At 42.3% G+C, this 23,028-nt stretch overlaps 1 protein-coding gene across 1 annotated transcript in view; it reads left to right on the forward strand.

Annotated features, from left to right (window-relative positions):
• The window catches only part of LOC308326731 (relaxin receptor 2-like), a 99,413-nt gene that overhangs the window by 55,144 nt on the left and 21,241 nt on the right, over positions 1-23,028 (forward strand). The window contains exons 7-13 of the mRNA XM_080779735.1: positions 1,763-1,834; positions 3,389-3,460; positions 5,550-5,621; positions 10,154-10,228; positions 15,878-15,949; positions 20,365-20,436; positions 21,967-22,041. Of these exons, the coding sequence (XP_080635861.1) occupies positions 1,763-1,834; positions 3,389-3,460; positions 5,550-5,621; positions 10,154-10,228; positions 15,878-15,949; positions 20,365-20,436; positions 21,967-22,041 (510 nt within the window). The remainder of the gene's footprint in view (positions 1-1,762; positions 1,835-3,388; positions 3,461-5,549; positions 5,622-10,153; positions 10,229-15,877; positions 15,950-20,364; positions 20,437-21,966; positions 22,042-23,028) is intronic.

Here is a 23,028-nt window from a genome sequence, read left to right on the forward strand (position 1 = left end):
TCTTGATTCAAAGTAATATAATATTTAAGGAGTAATATCTAATAAGTAACTCTCCTCAGTCATATTGCCCAACACTGGGCCTAATGGAAGACGCAGACAGTGACTCAGGGTGGGGCCTGAAGTCATGTTCTGGGCCAGGCTGAGGATAGACAGCCTGGAGTCTAGGGATAACGTCTGACTCATCAAATGACAAGTGATAATGTCAGTAATGGGTTCCAGGCTCAGTCAGTAGTTGACATTTCTTCTAGTTGACTCATTCAGAGACGATTGCTGAACCTAATTATGTTGTCCCTCAGTTGTGGGAGAATAATTAGTCAAAACGGATTAGTCTGTCATGCATAATGCTGCAGAAGATCACGCAGACACACTCATTCATCTCTAATAGCAATATGAAACTGGTTGATGACAAACACGGCCACACAATATCCAGCCTTATCATCTGATGAGTCTGTGTCCATTCCCATAATACGTATTCACTGAAAAGATGCATTTGACCCTCAGTGGTCAATAGAGCCATAAACAGCTTTCCAGCGTGTTCTGCATGTTCAGCAGCATTGTTTTTGTTTTGTTTTCTTACCTCAGCAAAGGTGAGCAGCTGCCATGCCACGCTTTATTAGTCTGATTAGAGCAATGCTTTTTTCGTAGTAGAGCTCTTCACGGGGCGCCCTGATTCGAAAATACCAGAGAGGACGTATCCCCCGCAGAACTGTGTGTGTGCGTGTGCGCGTGCACACTTTCTGTGCCTTTTCTTTTTTTTGCAAATGTTAACTCTATCTCAAATGTTAACTCTATCTCTAGCTGTTGGCATAAACCCCAGTTCCCAGTGCCAGCATACGCGTTCACTTTAAATGACGGAGCGACATGAATGGCGATGTTACTTGTGTGAACACTGATTATGCTGCAAGCTGTATACCTTAGTTATGCTTTAGCTTTTAACTGTGTTTTGTATTAACTGTTTTTAACCTGATGTACCGGTGACGTTGAATGCCCTGAAAGGCGCCTTATAAATAAGTTGTATTATTATTGTATTATTTATGCTGGTTTAGGATGCGTACCATGCAAGGCAAGCCAGGACAGAGGCTGATTTGAAAACCCCAGTGTGCAACAGTGTTGACCTCAAGGAGGTGAAAGCAAAGCTCAAAGCAAATTCATATAAGGAGGTTAAAGCAACTGGCAGCTCTCCTGCGTGGGCCCACTTCGTGCAAATCATGCAGGTTAAAGAAGAGAGCAACGTAGGAGCTGTTGTGCATTGAGTGTGGTGCCTTGTTAAAATTCCATTCAGCCAAGACAGGCACATCACATCTGCTAAAACTCTGATTGTGTAAAAAACAAATTATCCGCTTGGTTCATTTTACATGCATGCACGATTTATCTGCATTCGAGACGAGTCTCTCTAGTTTTAATCATAAAATGGTAATTGTTCAATACGTCCGCTATATTAAGTCCACATTTACGGCTGCCTGTCTCGGAATGTTGGAAATAATCGGATTTCGGTCAGGCTCGGTGCCACCATTTGAAAGAACAGGTTGGAATTGGAAGAAGTTGTCACTGGTCCATTTGGGTTTCGTTTTCTTATTTGAAAATATTTTCAGAATGGGTTATCAGATCCATTTTGGATTTGGGAGCTTTTTTTTTCTCACACACACGCACACACACACACACACACACACACACACACACACACACACGCAAACACTGGCAGAGGCTAAAATGGTATAGATGTCCCAGGTGATTAATGGCTGCTTGTTTTCCCTGCTCTTAGGTTTCTTCAGAACAACAGAGTGCAGCACCTCAGCAGCCAGGTCTTCAGTGGGCTCTGCAAGCTCAAGAGGTTGTGAGTACCCTGCTTCCCTCAGTAGTGGACTGTGGTGGAAAAAGTACTCACATGTTTCTCTTATGTAAAAGTATCAATACTACAATGTAGAAGTACTCCGTTACAAGTAAATGTCTGGAATTCAAAATGTTCCTGCGTAAAAGTACTACATTATTTGTATAAAATGTACTTAAAGGTAGGCTAAAGGTGCGTTCAGACTTGAATTTAAATATTCGTCTCGTTTGGTCCTGTTTGTGCTGCGCCAGGTGGCACTGCACCCGTTCGCAGCGCTCACGCAACTTCTCGTCTTTGCATTGACTTTGTATGTAATTCCGCCGCTCTAACCATCCGTCTGAACGCAGCTTTAGTGATTTTCTTTAGTAAATGTTAAAATGCTCTATATTGTGATTGTACTCATTATAGAGTGTTTGTTCAGTAACAGGAGTATCCATGTCTCTCCAGCTTTTTATTAAACAGAAAATAAATGTTCAGGTCGGGGTACCAATTTTATCCAATCACGATAGAGAACTCAAATATCACTTACTCACAGTACTCATCCTGCAGAATGTCCAATTTCAAGTGTGTGTGTGTGTGTGTGTGTGTGTGTGTGTGTGTGTGTGTGTGTGTGTGTGTGTGTGTGTGTGTGTGTGTGTGTGTGTGTGTTAAGGCTGTACCCTAGACCTTTTTTTAGGACTCGAACTTCGGCAGGAATTTTCGAGCGAACATCCTATTGTTTCTAATTGATTTGGAAAAATAACCTTTGAGATATCCGTCTCGATCAAAGCGCAGTGCGTCTCCCCCGCTCTTTATCAATCTCTCGTCTCTCCACACACACACACACACACACACACACACACACACACACACACACACACACACAGCAGACGACAGCATAGCTTGCTCGTTAGCTGTCACTCGTTAATTTGTTCCTCCTGTGTACTCTGTGTGTGTGTGTGCGCGTGTGTGTGTGCGTGTGAGAGAGAGACACGTCAGGAGATATTTCTTTAAATAATCATAACTTCAGTTAATAAAAAAGGAAAAAATATATATTTTATTTAAAACAGCATAAAACAGACAAAAACTTTTTCTCTTCAGTGCATGTGCGCTCCGGCACCTATTGACTTACAAATTAAGTACCGTTTGCTTATACTGTATGTCAAAAAGAAAACGTAACTTTTAAGGAAAATTAAGAACCTGTGTTGCAATGGATCCACTGTAGTACTATATGTAGATACTTTTCATTGGTTCACATTCATGCTATGTATTTATGAAGCAACCTCGAACACATGAAGAAGTACCGTACTGTGCTCTTGCTCAGCAGCATCTGTTTTTGCTTGTGAAGGTTGGCTCATGATTGCTTCATGTGTCACTGTGCCTGCATCTGAACGATCGTGAATGTGCAAATATTTTCTTTGGCGGTAATGAAGAAAAATACCGTTGGAGCTGGATCCAGTGTGCAGACCTCCTTAGTGTTTGTCCCTGCCCAGCACCATGGCTTTTTAGCTTAATATTTATAAATCCCACGGCACAGACAGATGTCTGATATTTTCTGATATCATTTTGTGTGTCTCCCAGATATCTGAGTGACAACCTGATAACCCATCTGAGTCCAGGTGTGTTCAGAGACCTCCACCAATTAGAGTGGCTGTAAGTACCGGTAGAAATGATGCTAGACCGCCGTCTCTCAAACATAGGCTTGCATGTCCCATGTTTTGTCCACACACACACACACACACACACACACACACACACGTTCTCCAGTCCAACTTTCCTCCAAAGGAATTATGAAATGTTTAATTTGGGTGTTTGGAAGTGTTTTTGGCGAGCGCCTGCTGTTTTCAGCTGGGAAGAAACACGGCACATTAGCATGAATCACATTATCATTGACCCAAGGGAATAATAAAAGTACAACAGTTATATCAAATGTCACGATGTGAATACACATAGGAGTCATCAATTAAGCCCTAGTTAAGCCCTAGCCAACTATCAAACATCACATTATGGCAACAATGACAATACACAGAGCAGCAGCAGTCACGCGCTTCCAAGAATGACATTAGTTTTTATTGCATGTCCTTTGTAGTTGTTTTTATTGCATGTTGTTTTTTATTGCATGTCATTTTTAGTTCAGCCAATATTCCTGGAGGACTTTCCTTCTGGAATAACTTATGCCCAAACCCATGAAAACACTGGGGCTTGATGCCTTGTCTGTTTTGAGGTCATCTCTCAAGACAGATTCTGGTAACAGCAGAATCTGTCTTGAGTTTGTAGTACAAAATCTAAACTGGCTCTCATCCGCTTGTATCGTGATGTGAGCCCATACAGTGGATCGGCTACTACTGTGTACAGTCAGTGGTGGAAAAAGTACAATTTTCAATTCCGTTAAATTATCAATACATTACATGTTGACTTCAGTGAAAGTACAAAAGTACTGGCACCATCAAAATATACTACCAAAAGTACTCATCATTCAGAATGGGTTTCAAATGTTTCAAATGTATACAAATCTTTTAAAAATGGCATAGCTACAAGCTCACAACAATAAAACAACACTTTGCGTGTTTAAACTTGTGTTTATAACTTATAACTTCACAACTCGTTTATGAGCAGTGGTTGCTCAGCCACAGGAACGACCAGTTCCTAAAGCAATGGCGAAATGGCGGCACTAATATTATTTTTGCTCTGCTAACTGCTCTGAGGAAGGCTGCTGCCAAAACGCATTAGCCAATAAAGAATGACTAACTAAGCCTTTAGCCCTAGCCACACCAAAGGGTCGAAACGGTTTTAGCGTTGTCCCTGTGGCGTGATATGTTCTGTTGCACGTTGACGCTCGTTGACGCGCATTGACGCGCGTTGACGTGTGTCAACGGCCCAAAGAGTCGGGACGGTTTTAGCGTTGTCCCTGTGGTGTGATATGTCCTGTTGCACGTTGACACGTGTAGTCCCTAGTCATTCAACGCATGGAATTCAATGGCCCAAACCAGTTTTAGCGTTAACTCCTTGCAACCGCTTGGACCCAAGGACTTGCATGGTGACCCTTTGGTGTGGGTTAGGGCTTTTGTCTTGCATGCTTTAATGAGTTTGTGTTTGTTTGCTTGGTTGTTTGTAGCACTTGCCTTAGCCTCGACGACCTTGCAGGATGCAATGGCTAAAGTTTAATTTAGATAGCGTGATATGTAGACAGATCATCCTATAGTTACTTACTTAATTATGCCTATCGCTCCTTTTTATGGAGCATAGGCCGTCGACTACAGTTCGCCAGAGTCCTCTATCCTGGGCCTTCTTTTCCAGCTGTTTCCATGTCAGTCCACACTGTTTCATCTATCATCCTATAGTGTGTATAGTATATGTACAGATTATTGAATTCTTGGGGGGATATTCTACTGTTCTATGCATTTGTTGTATTACCTCCCACTACAGCTCAAACAGGCAGCCTCTGTAGACATTTCTAAAGCACAACTCAAGACCCACCTCTTCGCTCTTGCTTTTAGTAGAGTTTTAAAATTAAATAAACGTTATATTTTTGTACTCACTGACTGATTTTTATTGTTTTAACTGCTTGCTTGTTTTATTGCTATGTTATGTTTTTCTGTTCTGCTCTGTGAAGCATTTTGAGCTGCATTTATGTATGAAAGGTGCTATATAAATACAGTTTATAATAATAATAATTATTATTATTATTATTTTGTCCTTGCGTAGGTGGCTCTGGATTAAATAGTTTGTTTGTTTTTTTCAGGATGTTGGATAACAACCCTCTAAGAAGGCTATCTCACTACACCTTCCGTGGGCTCCGGTCTCTCATGTACCTGTGAGTGTGTTGCCTTCCTTTGAAATGTTCAACAAAGAGATTTGGTGTAGGTGGGAAGAGGATTGAGGGATAATGTATAGACCCTGGTTCCCAGTCAAACAAAGTATGTAGGGTTTAAGCGTTTGAATGACTGAATAGTGAAATTCAGTGCACAGTGACGGTTCAGATAAGCACGGCAGGCAGGAGGTGTGCAGACTCTTTTCATCCCTTCTTATTCTCATTCGCTCATTCGCTACATACACCCAATACATCAGACGGTCTTTCCACATTCAACCTCACTCGGCTTAAGTTAAGACATACAGTACTGCATGTACGCCCTCAATCTAATGGTTCACATATGTGGTGTTTTTAACTAGTTTAGTTTAGTCTAGTCTAGTCTAGTCTAATCTAGTCTTGTCTGCGGTTAAGGAGGAGCACAATGGAAATAAGTCTATGATGACTTGTGTTTTATCCTTGATGGTCCTATTTCTGATAAGCATGTGTACAGTATATGTTTTCCCATCTAGAGGGTAAGAACACCAGCTTGCGTGTGCTGTTTCTGGATTTCAGTTCAGCATTCAACACTATTATACCTCAGCAACTGGTCGACAAACTGTTCCCCCCGAGTCTGGCTGCTGGACTTCCTATAATGAACAGACCTCAATCTGTTCATTAGGAAATAACAACTCCAGCGTCATCTCCCTGAGCACTGGCTCTCCCCAGGGTTGTGTCCTGAGTCCACTGCTGTTCACCTTGCTGACCCATGACTGCTGTGCCAGGACAGTCTGTCATGGTCCTCAAACACATCCTCTCTTGTGTAGAGAGCCCAGAAACGGTTGTTCTTTCTGCGCCGCATGAGAAGAGCCAAACTCCCCGCTCCCATCCTCACTACTTTCTACAGAGGCAAACTGCATCCCTGTCTGGTCTGGAAGCTGCGAATGAAGCAGACTGGAAAATAATGCAGGCTTCCATCAAGGACACTGCTCACAACCACTGTCTGTCTAGGGCCAACAACATCAGGAAAGACCCCACCAACCCACACTAGGGACTGTTCACTCTGTTGCCTTCTGGCAGAAGGTATCGAAGCATTGGTAGTAAAACAGACAGATTTTCCAAGAGCTTTTTCCCCCAAGCCATCAGACTTTTGAACAAGTGCAATATCCCCTAACCTTTCCCCCCATATGCTGCTATAAGGACTGCAATATGAACTAATGGTGCTTTTTTAATTGTTTTTAATCATCATTATTATAGATCAAATTGGATGTTGTACTGCTGTGACCTAGAGCTGTTCACGGGTCCAAAAGAATTGTCCGGAATTCTAAATAGATCCGAGATCCAATTATTTCCGACATTCCGAGAGTGTACTGAAATAATATAGCGGACGTATTGACCAATTACCATTTTATGATTAAAGCTAGAGAGAGACTTGTCTCGAACGCAGATAAATTGTCAGTGTGCGTGCATTTTAAATTAACCAAGCGGATAATTATTTTTTTACACAATCAGAGTTTTAGCAGATGCAATGTGCCTGTCCGAATTGAATTTGAACAAGGCACCACACTCAATGCACTTAACAACTCCTACTTGTGCACTTACCCAAAGTGGGCCCATGCAAGAGTTGCCAGTTGCCATATAACCTCCTTATATTTATTTGCTTAGAGCTTTGCTTTCACCTCGTTGAGGTCAACACTGTTGTCGGGATCCATGATACATAGAATTGCACGCCAATGTTTTCAAATCAGCCCCTGTCCTGATTGTGCATTGCGTACAGTAGCTTTTGCGCATGCAGCTGATCCTAAACCAGCCTACTATCACACAAGTTAACCCATTTTAGGCGGGAACCCCTTTTGGTGTTAGCATTACGTTATGCTATTAAAAATAGCAGATCTACAAGCTCATAGCGCGCCACCGAGTGGCGCGCTACGAGCTTGTAGGTCTGCTATTTTTAGAAAAATCGAAGAACGACTAACATAGAAACATAGCTTTTTCAGAAAACTGTCATTTTCAAACAGACATTTTTTAAATCTGATCTCAGGTCAGAATCGGTTAAACAGCACTTCAGTTCATTACGTTTTTCCCTCCGCAGCGCAACAGAGTGCACAGCGGACACACAGTCACACACACACAATCACACATTGATAGATTGAATATTTTATTAACATGCCAACACACACACACACACACACAGTACAGTTCTCGGATCCACTCAGGTATTAGGCCTACACGTAATGATTGAACGACGTGAGTTCCGCGCGGAATACGGCCGATACCGAGTGATTACGATAAAACACGCATCCGACACGTGCAGGGTCCTCTCAGGTATTTGACTATTTTCAGAATCGGGGGGCCCGTGAAGAGCTCTACTGTGAACATAAATACAGTGTACAATAAGGTATGAGGTGTGCAAGTCCGTATAAGATCAGCGATTTCAGAAATGAGTGGTGTCTTAAATGTAGTGAGGGGTGTTGTAGAGTGTGTGAACTTAATCAAAGGGAACTAGAGGGAAGGAAGCAAAACGGGGCTATCATCTGATCTGGAGAGGGAGATCAATGGAATATTATATAGGGCTCCACACACACAAACAGACAGACTCTCTCCCGGTTTAAATGTTTTGAAACGCATCTGCCTCCAGTCTCTTATTAACCACTTACATATTCTGGGCAAAACCTTCTCAGAAAATAGCAGATTTTACAAGCTCCACTAATCAGCAAAGAAATAGTCCAATTCTAAAAATGCCTTCTAAATCATTCTAAATCTAAGTCATACAAGTTTCTGCCGGCGGAAGCAAGCTTTTGGGGATCACTATCAGCCGCACTGCTGGGGTTTAAAGTGGTTAGTGTTGTCATCCTCTCCTGCTATCTCAGATCATGTCACTACAGTACCAGACTCACTCCCGAGGTGAGTCTGAACACTCCACCTCAGCCCGTAGCTACTCCAGCACTTGCCGTGGCGCTTGACCTAGCCTTGACGACCTTGCAGCTGGCTTATGCAATAGTTAAAATGTAATTTACACAATCTATAAAGCCAGATAATAAATAATTCTCACCCACCCCACCCCCATACACTGCACTCTGCACTCTCCTAAAGTGGTTTTACCTGTTCTAAATTGCCAACTTTACTTTTTATCTGCTAAAGTGGTTTTGCCGGTATAGTATTGCCAACTTGGGGCATATCTATAGTACGGTTGCCTCCTGAGTGTCTCGCTGCTATAGCGAGGGAGGTCTTCAGGGCAGACCCAGGACCAGATTACTGTCTGTGGAACTCCACTTAGAAGTGGCTCTCAGTCTGAGATAAAGACCCAGGACCAGATTACTGTCTGTGGAACTCCACTTAGAAGTGGCTCTCAGTCTGAGATAATCCCCTGGAACTCTCTCCTCTGTGACCCGAATATGGATAAAGATGGATGATTGCAAAAAATATATCGTTGCTGTCGTGTCAGGCAGAAACCTTATCTCGATATTTTAATTTTTGGTGTTTTGTTTTTTGTAAATGAACGCCCTACTAGATACATAATAATGAATTGCATTTTTAGAATTATTTTTAATTACTCAAAGCACTATACAATGGTTCATTCATTCATACATTTGGAGGTGAAGTGGCAAAAACACTAACAGTCGACGCCAGCGTCCTCATTCCCACATTCACACACCTACAGTGGCAAGCTGGCACCGACTGACTCATTGGAGGCAATGTGGTGTTCAGTCTCTTGCCCAAGGACACTTCAACATGTGGACAGGAGTAGCCGGGATTCGAACCGCCGTCCCGCGGATCATTGGACGACCTGCTCTACCTCCTGAGCCCATACTCCAGCATCACACAAAAATATCAAAAATTGCAGATCTGCAAGCTCGATAATTGAACCTGTAAATCTGCTACTTCTATTATTGAAGTTTTGGATATATGAGGTTTGCACACGACAGACGATATACATTTTAAATGTAACCACTTGAACCCCAGCTTCCAAAATCTGCAAGCTCACAATGCTATTTTTGCCAAAGAGATTTTGGGGGAAAACATAAAATAGCGACCCATGTACAGTCGTAACTCAGGTCCGTTTGGACTAACAATAAGAGGGTTCTAGTGGTTAACTTTAATACTTATTTCATGTTCTTGTTTTATTACATCCAGTGTCATCACTATTAGTATTCTCTTATGGTTCACTGTGTTGTTGTTGTTGTTAGCACAGTCTGGGCAGAACATGGCACCAACATGTCACTGTGCGTCGTGTGCCTGTATGAGTGAGTGACAAATAAACCCCCTCTTGCATCTCTTGAATCTTTTGAAATATATTCCTTTTGTGGAAGGTGAATAGATGTTTCTGTTCAGTTCACTGTAGTGACAGCGGTGCCGTCTCAAGCGCAAACACACCTCGCTTCACAAGAGATGCACACGTCAAGCTCTGTTTGCCTTCATCCTTGTGTGCGTGTGTGTGTGTGTGTGTGTGTGTGTGTGTGTGTGTGTGTGTGGACAATTTCCCTGGTCCTCACAAGAGAAACTAGAAAAAGTGCTCTCTCTCTTTCTCTCTCTCTCTCTCTCTCTCTCTCTCTCTGCAGGTCCATGGTGAACACCTCTCTAGAGCAGCTGTCCCATCCCAGCTTCTGTCATCACATGCCCGTTCTTCGCTGGCTGTGAGTCAACTGTTCATTTAAATGATGTCTACATAATGTATGTTTGAGTATTATCATTGTTGCTGGTGGACCAGGGTTTATTATATCGCTGTCGCCTGTCGGCCATAGTTTAACTTTCAGTTAAACGCCCTAGGCCCTACTTGTTCATACATTGTCACACTGATGCATCAAAGGTTCAAAATGTGTTTCTGCGTGCAACGTTTCGCGCCACCTTTCAATACTTTTATGCCCACAGAGCGCACAATTTTGTCCGCCCGTTCAGGTGGACAAATCCCAGACTGTGACGTATGTGGAAGGATCTGTGGAGGTGCCCAGGGACATGCACACACAGACATCAAAGGGGGCTTCAGCCCCTGCCCTTTTACCCGTCTGTAAAACAACTTCCCTCTCCAGACCACAAATGCAGCATTTACTACTATTTTTAGCTATTTGTCCAAAAGTTCCCTCTTACGGGATGTCAGCCCCTTGCCTCTCTAACAGCCTAACACGTTCACGCCTGTGCTTTCTGGCCGTGATACGTCACTCACGTTACCTCTGCATCTTCAACCGGGTTGGGTGGGGGGGGTGTGACTACTGGCCAATCACAGTGGGCCTTTCCTACAAGCAGGAGGCAGTCTGTTGCTCCGTGTTCAAAGTAAAACTAAAAGATCCCTTTTCTGTATCGCATTGAACAAGGGAAAGCACGTAAACAACGCGGTCAGTGGCCTCTGTTCAATATGTACGCTTTGTGTGTGTGTGTTTCACTCGGACAAACGATATTCGCGGAGAAACACCACCACCACCATAGACCGCATGGCGTTAGACTCGAGCACGCCACAGGCTGTCAGGCACGCACGATTCTAGTGCTTTACAATGCTAAAACTTCTCTAGTTTAGTTATTTTCAATTTAAGCTTTTTAAATACCCCAAACGGTTACAGGTTGAAGTTGTCGTTTTCTGTAAATTAAGCCTAATTTTAAAGCCTCATTTAAAATGTTTGTTTTTTCTCCAATTCTAGTTTTGTTATTATACTGTAGTTAACTATAAGATACAGCGAGCATGATGCAGGAGAGCAGAGAGAGGAAATGACAACAAAATAGAAGTGAGGAGAGAAGAGGAGATGTGGAGGAGGAGGAGAATGTACCACTCACGTATAGTAGATGAGAAGTGAAGTCTGTTTACTGGAATCACGCCCAGTTAAATTTGAACGTGTCACGTTTGTTTATATTGTGCAGTGCACTATATATCGGCCCCCCAGCCAATGTTTTAGTACATTTCTCTTCCAATTTTCTCTGATGGATATAAATTGCTCGCATCGACCCGGTTCTCAGTCAGTATGGTGTTTGCTTTCCACGGCGCCTGCAGCAGGTGGTCGGTCTCGCATGGCCAGCTCCTCCATTCTCGCTCCCAGCGGTGGAAAAAGTACACAATGTTTTACTTAATATGGCAATGTAGAAATACTCTGTTACAAGTACAAGTCCGGAATTCAAAATGTACTTGAGTAAAATGTACTTAAAGTACCAAAAGTAAAAATACTCATTATACAGAATGTCCCATTTCAAGCTCATCATGCATCCAATTGTTACGCATTGTGAGCTTGTAGATCGGCTATTTTCAAATTGCCGGAATGTACCGTATATAGAACTGAAGTGGTTAATGCAACAATAATCCAAATCTACAAAGTAACTAGTAACTAAAGTAATAATTGTAGTCGATTAAAAGTACAGTATTTATCTCTGAGATGTAGTGGAGTAGAAGTAAAAGTATTGGAAATACACAAGTAAAGTACAAATAAGTCAAAATTGTACTTAAGTACAACCCATTCTGGACGGGAACCCCTTTTGGCGTTTTAAGAATTATGTTATACTTTAGCTATTGAAAAATAGCAGATCTACAAGCTCATAGTGCGGCATAGTCTGAAAAATTATTCAAAATTCAAAATCTTTGAATATATATTATTTCAGAGCAAACCTTTTTAACTGAAATTTAACTCACTTCTGGGGAGTCCCTGGAAAAACATATTTTCAGATTGGGTCGGCGGCCAATTACATATATTTTTGGGGGTCCTTGACATGAAAATGTTTGAGAATCGTCCTCAGGTCTAAGTGGGTTAAGTAAAAGTACTTTACCCCACTGCTCACTCCACTCCGAATAGAGCTCTGGGGAAACTCATTTTGTTGCTGTCGGGGCAGAATCCTCCTATTTTAACGTGTGTGTGTGTGTGTGTGTGTGTGTGTGTGTGTGTGTGTGTGTGTGTGTGTGTGTGTGTGTGTGTGTGTGTGTGTGTGTGTGTGTGTGTGTGTGTGTGTGTGTGTGTGTGTGTGTGTGTGTGTGTGTGTGTGTGACAGAGCGTGAATGGGTGCACATCTGACAGTATAGCTCAAATTCTCAGTGGATCATCATTGGGGCTCGAGTCCAAGGCAACCTGAATTTCATTGCTTGAGAAAAGATGAATCACTGCTTGATTCAGTCAATCATTGACATCCTTTTATTTTGTGATTGATATTTTATTTGTTATTTTCCCACAATACAACCACCCAACGCAAACGGCAAAAGTCTGACACAAACAAAACAAATTAACACTAACCAAAAAAGAACAGGTACAGCAACACAATAAACAAAGTGGGGCACCGAAAAAACAAAAGGGGAGGGAGTGAGAGGCTGTGCTGTGCTATAGAGACACACATTGACTTCAAATTTCACGCCCCCAAATGAGACAACGGCACCACTTCTGGTCCGTTTCAACGGTGTACTGCAGCTGCCAATGCAATCCCTATGGGAGGCATTAGAAAATACCCTAATTTCACTGGTTCCATATGTTTGATTTGTCCGTTTCAATGTCACATTGTTGGTCACATACGTACCTGCCATCTCAATATACATCCCACAATGTACTATAATATACTCCATCAGTTTGTGAAAAGTGCTAGCATTGTAAGTCAAAGTGGCCGCACGATATATACGTCACGGTTGCATCCCTTGAGGTTTTCAATACCCAGATATATTTGTTGTATTTCGTTTTATATGCTATGTATTTGTTGAAAAGGATCTAAACAGCATTTTGCAAGACTAATTATTAATACTCATCTGGAGAATTCACTAGGTAGTTGAAAATGTCAGGATATGTCACTCCTTCATTTAGTTGGGTTATTTTCCCATGCAACTATTCAGCCAAGTTAATTATACAACAAGTTGACAACGGTGAAATACACCATCGGAGCTCCGCGGTAGGTAGAACATATTAGTAAGCCCGTGACATTGTACATGTATTATTGAGAATTCCACAAACGAGGCTACGAACTGTCTACGTTCGTAGCTACGTTCAAGGCTACGTCCCTTAAAAGCGACAGGTTCTCTGTCTGCCGTCTCCCCTCTGCTCCGTTAACATTATGGGTAACTCATTCAAGTGGTAAATTAAATGTGAAATACATCCTCTATTGAGAAAACAACAATATATGTTGACAAAGACACTTCATACATTTGGAAACATATTTTTATTCAAATCAATATAGCCTTCAGTTCATTTCATATTATTTTAAAAGTAGGCTAACTACATTTGAATTTCAATGGACTTCTATGGTCTGGCCTGCAGTACACCGTTCTAACGGAACAAAAGTGGGGACGCTGTCTCATTTGGGGGCGTGAAATTTGTAGTCACCGTGTGTCTATAATGTATGAACAAAATGAAACCACTTGAGCAAGCAAGGATCTACTCACAGTATGGAGGGGCAGACAGTAGTCTGTCATTACAAAGCATATTAAGCATATCAAGCACACACACACACACACACACACACACACACACACACACATACAGACACAGTCACACACACACACACACACACACACACACACACACACACACACACACACACACACACACATACAGTCACACACACACACACACACACACACACACACACACACACACACTTGACAGAGTGCGTTTACAGTTCAGTCGCAGGTCACTGTGGGCTAACAGCAACCGAAGAAGACTGCTGCTGTGGCAGATTAAACCGATAAAACAATTGAACAAGTTGTGCGTGCACGGGTTCGTTCTCCTGATATTCTATATCACTATGGAATTTGCGCCGACAGAGGCCAAAGACAGTTCATCCGTTATAGTCGAGCTCGCCTGCCTTTGAAGAGACTATAGAGAATAGAGCCTATGGGGGATCCCCCATCAACTAAGATATTAAGTGGTCTCTCTCGACATGGTCAGCCATCCAATATCTCTCTACTCCAAATGTCTTCTTTTATGTCTTTGGTCTCTGGAGTGCAGCTAAACTGTGACCGTGTGGCCGAGTGGTGACCGGTCCAGACATCTGTGGTACAGTACGCCGACCGTCTGTGACCCAAAACCAGATTTGGCGGCAAAACCAGTGGAGCGTGTAATAATGTGTTCTCTCCGTCGAGGTTTAGAAATGTGGTGGAGTCAAAAGTAGGACGTTTGTCTTTGAAAGGTAGAAAGTATAAACAAAAATGTAAAACTACACATGTACTCTTACGTACTTACCTTACGTCATAAAGTACTCAAGTAGCCTATACGTACTTAGTTACCGTCCCCCACCAGTGGAGTATAAAGTAAATACATTTACTCAAGTACTGTACTTAAGTACAATTTTGAGGTATTTTTACTTTACTGGGCAGCTGCAACAGCTTGGCATGGTATGGGGCAGTATCTCTCGCACAGGTAAGACAGAACTTGAAGTTGTCATCATTGAAGGAATCTCAAATGCAGTGAGATATTGGGATGAGATTCTGGAGCCATACATCTTCTGAATCTGGGACCTAACGCTCGCCCCTACAGAGCCAGGATCATTACAGAGTAGCCTACCTCCAGAATTTGAGAGTGGAGTGGATGCGATGGCTTGCCGTGAGTCCAGACCTCAACCCATTTGAACACTTGTGTGATCAGTTTGGACGTGATGTACGTGCTAGAGTGACCAACAGAGCCACGTTGGATGACTTGCAACAAAACATGGTTGAGGAGTGGGATGCCATTCCACAACAAGATGTGGCCATGTTTGGTGACCAGCATGAGGAGGACGTGCCAAGCTGTTGTGGCTGCTTTTGGACACTTGAGTGTTGTTTAGACTTTCTCAAATGTATTTAGTGACAATGTCAGCCCATTCTGAATTAAGCCTGAGGAAGGTCGCAAGACCGAAACGTTGCTTCTTAACAATAAATGCTCTGAACCTAGCAAGTGGGGGTGTGCGGGTGTCCCTCCTTTCTTCTAACACTGAGTGTAAAATTAATTAAGTGTAAATGGCCAATATGTGTTTTTTTCCTTATTACTGTGTGAGAGTGCAATCATCCAATGCACTAAGCAACTCGAAGCAAGGGTTTAATAGGGGCTCCAATTTTGTCACCGCTAAACCCCTTATCCCTAAACTTCTTTGCCTTTTTTTACTATTTTGCTAAACAATTTTAAATAGTTAAAATGGCTAGTCTACAAGCTCACAACGTGTCAATGTGGATTGGCTAGTTGAACTATTCAAAAATGCTTTTCAAAATTGTAAAAAAGGCAAAGAAGTTTAGGGATATGGGGTTAGCGGTGACGAAAATGGAGCCCCAACCATTTGCCATTTTGTCACGTCGTACACACACACACATAATTATGCCTCTCTCTCTCTCTCTCTCTCTCTCTCTCTCTCTCTCTCTCTGTCAGTGACCTCGTTGGGAACCAGATTCAGCTGCTCAACTATTCCTTGTTGAAGAACTGCAGTGAACTTACAGTTCTGTAAGTATTACATTGTGAACAAATGCTAATGGCTGGGTTTCCCAAAGAAATGTTGTGTTGCACGTAGCTTGAACACACCCCTCTAGGCTCTAATTGGCTGCATGGCAGCCAATCAGACACTATGAACTTTTTTGGGAAACACTGTCAAACACAACAACATAGAAATAGACCACTTAGACTAGAATACAGCCATACCTGTCCTCATTGCGCACGTAAGGCCTGCATGAATACATTTAGAAGCAAACCTAAGTTTCCCTAAAGCGTCTTTAGCCTACACACACCTGTCGACATGTGGCAGTAGTAAAACCATTCGCAGAGATGTGTGATGTGAGTGGTGACTATCATTTAAATATAAAAACTTTGAAATTAAACAAACATTTAGGCCGACTTCAGCATCAAAGAAATTAAATTTCTCTATATATATATATATATATATATATATATATATATATATATATATATATATATATATATATTAAAACATTTTAGAGTGAAGAGAGCCTACTGTCAGCTGTCCAGCAGTCCAAATATTATTACATTAAATTTCAGAGACGGAGTGATGTCGGCAAGGTAAATGTAGGCCTATATGAAAACAGTACTGTACATTGTGCACGTGAATTAAATGGAATAACATTCAATTGTGGGTTAATACATATACATATAGGGCTATACAAGGAGGTTAAATGGCTGGCTATTGTGCAGTCAAAGTTACCAATACAAGCCAGTTAATTCAGCATTATTGTATTGACCGGTCAAGCCTACCATTGCATGGCACATCTATGCACGGAATATCTATATGTTCACAGTGAAAAGGGTGTTGTTGAGAAGAACCACACGCATACTCACTATGCATATTTCCTCAGCCATTGGTATTATGTTGTTGTAGCGCGCATGCACACATGCACAAGCATGCACACACATATACACAACCACATACCCTGCGTGTAGCTGATCCCCATGTGCAGGAATGTAAAGCGTTGACATTATTTTCAGCCACAGTTTGACACAAATGAAGATGGAACTCAAATACGATATGTTTCACCACACTGGCATAGCACTCGGAAAAAAATATTTATTTTTGATTGATTGAATATTTAGAAATGTGTAAATGTAGCCAAGACATTTAGGCTAAAGGGATAACAATGACTACTTTATTTAGAAATGTGTAAACATTAAGGCTTAAAGGATAACAGAAAAGTCATAGGCACTTGTTTCCATTGTGGTCCTATGTATTTAATTCAACACTACACTACTACAGTATATAAGGAGAAAAACGGCGGCAGTTCCTTTCTATGGCAATATGCATTTACCTCCCCTTGTGGTCTCCTGATAAATGTTGTTTCAAGCCAATTTAGAAAGAAACCAGCGATTTCCATCTTTTAATGCAGGGGTGGGCAACTTTGATGATGGAGAGGGCCACTATATTTCCACACTCACTCCAGAGGTTCACATTGCTTATTAGCCGACGCGTTTTGAGCTTGTAGATCAGCTATTTTTGCTATTATTTGAATTGAATTCCTGAATACATTTTTGCCATTTTTGAATTGGGATCCTGAAAAGTTAAAATTTAATTTAATTTCAAATAACTTACAAATGCCTTTAATTTATAGTTATGTTAACTATATGAACTGAATACAAATTCATTGGACATAAAAAAGACAATAACATTTTAATACTATTCATTAAGCTACTAATTTAGAAGTAAATTTGCTAGTTTGAAATTGTAACAGCTGAAATCAATAACATCAGTATTCCGATATTCACTTGAGGGCCACATTAAGTGAAGGTGGGGGCCGCATGTGGCCCCTGTTGCCAGTTGCCCATATATGTTTTAATGGATAATGTCAAAGCAAGCAAAGACATGACATCTTTTTTTGTGGTGCAACCCCTCCTATAGACAGCTATGTGTGTCCCTGCGTCTGTCCCTGGCTGGCTGGGTCTGTCCGAGCACGAAAATGGCTTTTGGTTGGTATTCACAACCAATTGTCACTGTTGCGCAGCCTCACACACACACACACACACACACACACACACACACACACATACACACACACACACACACACACACACACACACACACACACACACACACACACACACACACACACACACACACACACACACACACACACACACACACACACACACACACACACCTATTAACTGTATATATGATGATTTGGAGTGACAGTACAGTACAGTAGAGGGACCCCCACACGGTAAGGGTCGATTCATACTCCTATTTTAGAGCCGAATAAAAGTCGGTTCGGCGCTGTAGAGCCTACAATTTGACGTCATTTGAGGTTCGGGGGGGCGGGTACCGTCCTAAAGTCGGCTCTTCGGTGCTACTGAAATTTTCTGACGAGCCGAAATCATTTCGGCACTACAGCGCCGAAACAGGAGTATGAATCGGCCCTAACTCTGTCATTTCTCAACCATTCTGGATGCGGGGCGGCTCGCCGGAACCGGGCTGACCCCCTGGGCGCGTTCCTGGGGGTCTGGATGTTCCGGACCCCCAGCGTCCGGACCCCGCGGGGACCCCCACACGGAGTTGCACCAATCACTTCACACGGGTGTGATTTTTAAGTGTTAAACCTAATGCATCAGGCGTTCTTTAACACTTTTTAAACACGTTTTTATTTGCAGGGTTAGTGTTTTCTGTTGGCGTAGCTACTATACGTCATGTCAGCCCAATCTCATCCAAACACAGTGAAATAGCATGCACGGATTGGCAATTCCGTACCTACAGTACACACCTAGAAAACCCCCAAATCCGTATTGCCAATTCGTGCTAGTTCACCGTGTTTGGGTGAGATCGGGTTTGACATTCGAACCCGGGCTCCCCAGAGTCGAGGTGTCCTTGAGCAAGACACTGAACCCCTAATTGCTCCTGATGTGCTGGTTGGTGCCTTGCATGGTTTCCGCCGGGTGGGTGAATTGAATGCACAATCTATATAAAGCACCTTGGATAAAGGCGCACAATTACTTTCCCCCCTCAAATATCTATCTTTATATAAAATGTGCTGCCAAGCTCATTTCCCGATGGCCTGCTGGGTTAATCATTGCATTCAAAGGCCTGTCAAACCGCAGGACAAAATAAAACAAGTTTTGAATTCAGGCAAAAATTATAGGTGAGATGAGAACTACAAAGCATACCTTAAATTGACCCATTGGGTGCTGTGCCAAAAAGACAAACATTTAGACCCCGCACTCCAACTGCATGCTAAAGAGCAAACTAAAGCTTTCAACTAAAGTTGCTCTTTGCCATGCAGTTTGGGAGTGTGGGCTCTACTTTTCTGAAAGGACAAAATAACTACCCACCCACCCATAGCGATTTTTCAAAATGTCAGTAATTATAGGTTTTTTTTCTTCAAGATGTGAGATGAATCAAGATGTGTATTTGGCTTGTGTTGCTTTCCGCCGGCCCAGCGGCCTGTGCTGCTGTGAAAAAAAGAACAAATGTGGCATGAGCAAATGTGTGGGCAGGCGGACTGCCCGTCGGAAAATCATCGGCTACATTCAATTACATTACATTATCAATCATTCAAGAGAAAGAGACAACATGGAGCTGAAGGGGAGAGAGAGAAAGAGAAAACGTGGAGCTGAAGGGCAGAAAGAGAAAACGTGGAGCTGAAGGGGAGAAAGAGAAAACGTGGAGCTGAAGGGCAGAAAGAGAAAACGTGGAGCTGAAGGGGAGAGAGAGACAACATGGAGCTGAAGGGGAGAGAGAGAAAGAGAAAACGTGGAGCTGAAGGGCAGAAAGAGAAAACGTGGAGCTGACGTGGGAGAGAGAGAAAGCAACAAGGCCTGTGAAGAGAAAACAATGAGATGTTTAAATTAATTGATACTTAGACCAATGACCACTGGGAACGCAATGCCCGTTCTACCCATTTATACTCGTTGTACCCGTTATGCTGTACCTGTGGTGGATATCATTTTTTTAGGTATTTGTACTTTACTTGAGTATTTCCAATTTCCAATACTTGCTATATCTGCTCCACTACATCTCAGAAGCAATTATAACTCGTGTACTGTAACTTTGTAGATTCTGATTATTATTACAAAACATACAGTAACCACGTCAGCCCTATATACATTTTGGACATTTGGAAATAGCCGATCTACAAGCTCACAATGCATTGCATCGCGATGCATTGTGAGCTTGTAGATCGGCTATTTTCAAAAGATAACCTTTCCATTCCTTGACAATTTACAGTTACAATTTACAATTTAAGCATTTAGCAGATGCATTTAGCATGGTAGACAATCTAGCAGACGCTCTTAATCCAGAGAGATTTACAGTAAGCCAAAGAACCCTGACAACAACCGCTCCTGACTCTGAGCCACATCCACGTCAGTCCTGTTTTTTCCACCCCTGATGACTTCTGCTGACTTTCCCTTCTTGTCCTGTGCAGCTCACTGATGGACAACAGGATTACATCCATACCCGAGAACACCTTCCAGTCCCTGTGGAACCTGAAGGAACTGTAAGTAAAGTAAACAACCTCCTCCATGGCTCCATCCATGTGTTAGAGCCCTGCACCGATTGACAAAGGATTGACTCAGACACATCTACTTTTTATTATCATTTTTATTTTTCTTCACCCAGTGTCAATTGTCTAATATTGTAATCTGACCTGGGCTCTACACTCCCTCAGCCAACCTGGCGAGAGCAACGAACTGACCCCATGCTTCCTTCAATGCATGAGGAGTCCAAGTCGCTTCATTTCACCTGACAGGGGGGGAGTTTCCCCGGTTGGACGTAAGCAGGAAGGAACACATTATTCCAACCAGTTTCTGTGAGGGTACACGGGGAGAACATGCAAACTCCACACAGAAAGGCCCTTTTGCCAACCCCACCTAGGGTGTAGGCACTGATGACTCGGAGGAGAGAACACGCCGACACCGCCCCCAGCGGGAATCGAACCCAGGACCTTCTAGCTGTGAGGCGACAGTGCTACCGCATGCGTCACCGACCCGTGCCCCTCTATTTATTATTCTACATCAGGCAGATGGATGCGTCCCAGACAGAGCCTTACAATGTCTTTACAAGCCTTCCGAGAATACAAAGAGGCTAAGATATTCCTCCGTGAGGTCTCCTCCACAGAGCAACGCCATTAGCCTCTTTGTATGCTCGGAAGGTTTGTATGGGTCACCATGACATGTTATTTTCTTTGTGACTAGTACAGACAGTAGAAAAGTAGAGGCACAGACGGTGCAGGGAAGGTAGTGTCAAATTCATTTTATGTCATGAATGCACTTCACGTGCGTGTTCGTGCACATGCTGCACCCCCTTGTTCCTTTTCAACCTTGCCCCATTCATCTTTCTCTGTCTCTGCTGTAACTACAAAATGTCCCACTTCACACATTTTGATTCTTATGAAGAAGATATTGCAAGCATTACTTTTATAATCCGTATTAACTTTACAGTCATAGGCTACAAGGACGTTGTGATGGTAAATTAAAATATGTAAGCCGCACCCTTGATAAACTATGTTAAATCAAAACATAATTGTAAATGTAGGCATGAAGATAAAGAGTAGAGCCGTGCACAGCTCCCATGCTATTTGGGTGCACAGCTAAAGGAACTCTCATAGCACTGGAGGGCAAAGAAAGTAAAGGCCATGTACCTAAACTGACCACGAGTGCCATAACAATAGCTGGCATGACAAAGCACAAAGGCAAAAAACTACTTGGCAAATGTTATGACGCGTGACACTGATGATGGCTTCTGAAATGCCAATGCCATTTTTTCAAATTGGATAATGATTGAATAATCACCTGTGTGAGACCCGCTGAAATGCCAAAATAGTGTGTGTGTGTGTGTGTGTGTGTGTGTGTGTGTGTGTGTGTGTGTGTGTGTGTGTGTGTGTGTGTGTGTGTGTGTGTGTGTGTGTGTGTGTGTGTGTGTGTGTGTGTGTGTGTGTGTGTGTGTGTGTGTGTGTGTGTGTGTGTGTGTGTGTGTGTGTGTGTGTGTGTGTGTGTGTGTGTGTGCTCTCTCTCTCTCTCTCTCGCAGAGACTTATCCAGCAACAGGATAAACGAACTGCCAAGGAACACATTTAAGAGTCTCTCAAGATCTCTCCTCAAGCTGTGAGTATTTAGTCATGTTTCTTGCCTAAGACTCAAATGCATTGGTGAGTGATTGGAGTTATATAATGTATACCTGGCTCAAGGCTAATTACGGTTTGACATAATTATGTGCAATGTGGACGCTTCTATTTTGGAAAAACTAATCTCGTCCAACTTCTAAGCTGGTCCTGGACCAAATATCGGATTTATCGTCCATTAGAGCCTTCTGAATTTTTCAGCGGGTCATTTATAACGTTAAGACGGCCTGGGTGGGGAGCCAGAGCCCGGATCCTTGCTAGATCCCTCTTTAACGGTTCCAGTTCCTAATGGTTCCCGTAACGGTTCCTAATAGTATTTCCCCCTTTTTTTCCGAACATAGATTATGCTTATATTATAACTAACCTAACCAAGTACATAATAAACACAAATTCAATTATTGAAAATGCACTTTACAATTATGAGGTGGCACTATTATTTAAACTTCACCACCACCAGCTAGCACCACAACAATATCATTGTTGCAATTTGTATTGTATATTGCAATGTGTACTGTATTTTAAATATACAGTACACATTGCAATAATGATATTGTTGTGGGGACAAATGTTGTGTCTTTAATGTTCAGATTAATTTAATGTGAAGGACCCCAGTTACCCTAATGGAAAACAAGCCAGTGCTTTCTTGGGTTATAAAATCCTTTTAGCAGACTGTTGGCTACGTTCCTGTGCCTTTTTGAGCAAACTGTTTATAAAGTAATCAATCTATGGAGGTATAAATGCACCTAAACGCTGGGCTCTCAGCAGTCACGCGATTAATTTAGAGACAAATCAAAAGCAGTTTAGTTGCTTATAAGTTGTAAAAATAAGTGCAGACAAATTGATTTGGCTCTACAGTTAACGTGATTCATAAAATATCAGACAGAAAGACGTCGAGTCATTGGCGTTCTTAACAGTTAACAGTAACACCATTAACAACAGTTGTACAATACGCCTAATGAAAAGCTCTGTA

Source organism: Protomyctophum bolini (assembly GCF_963924005.1).
Source record: "Protomyctophum bolini genome assembly, chromosome: 13".
Taxonomy (NCBI): Eukaryota; Metazoa; Chordata; class Actinopteri; order Myctophiformes; family Myctophidae; genus Protomyctophum; species Protomyctophum bolini.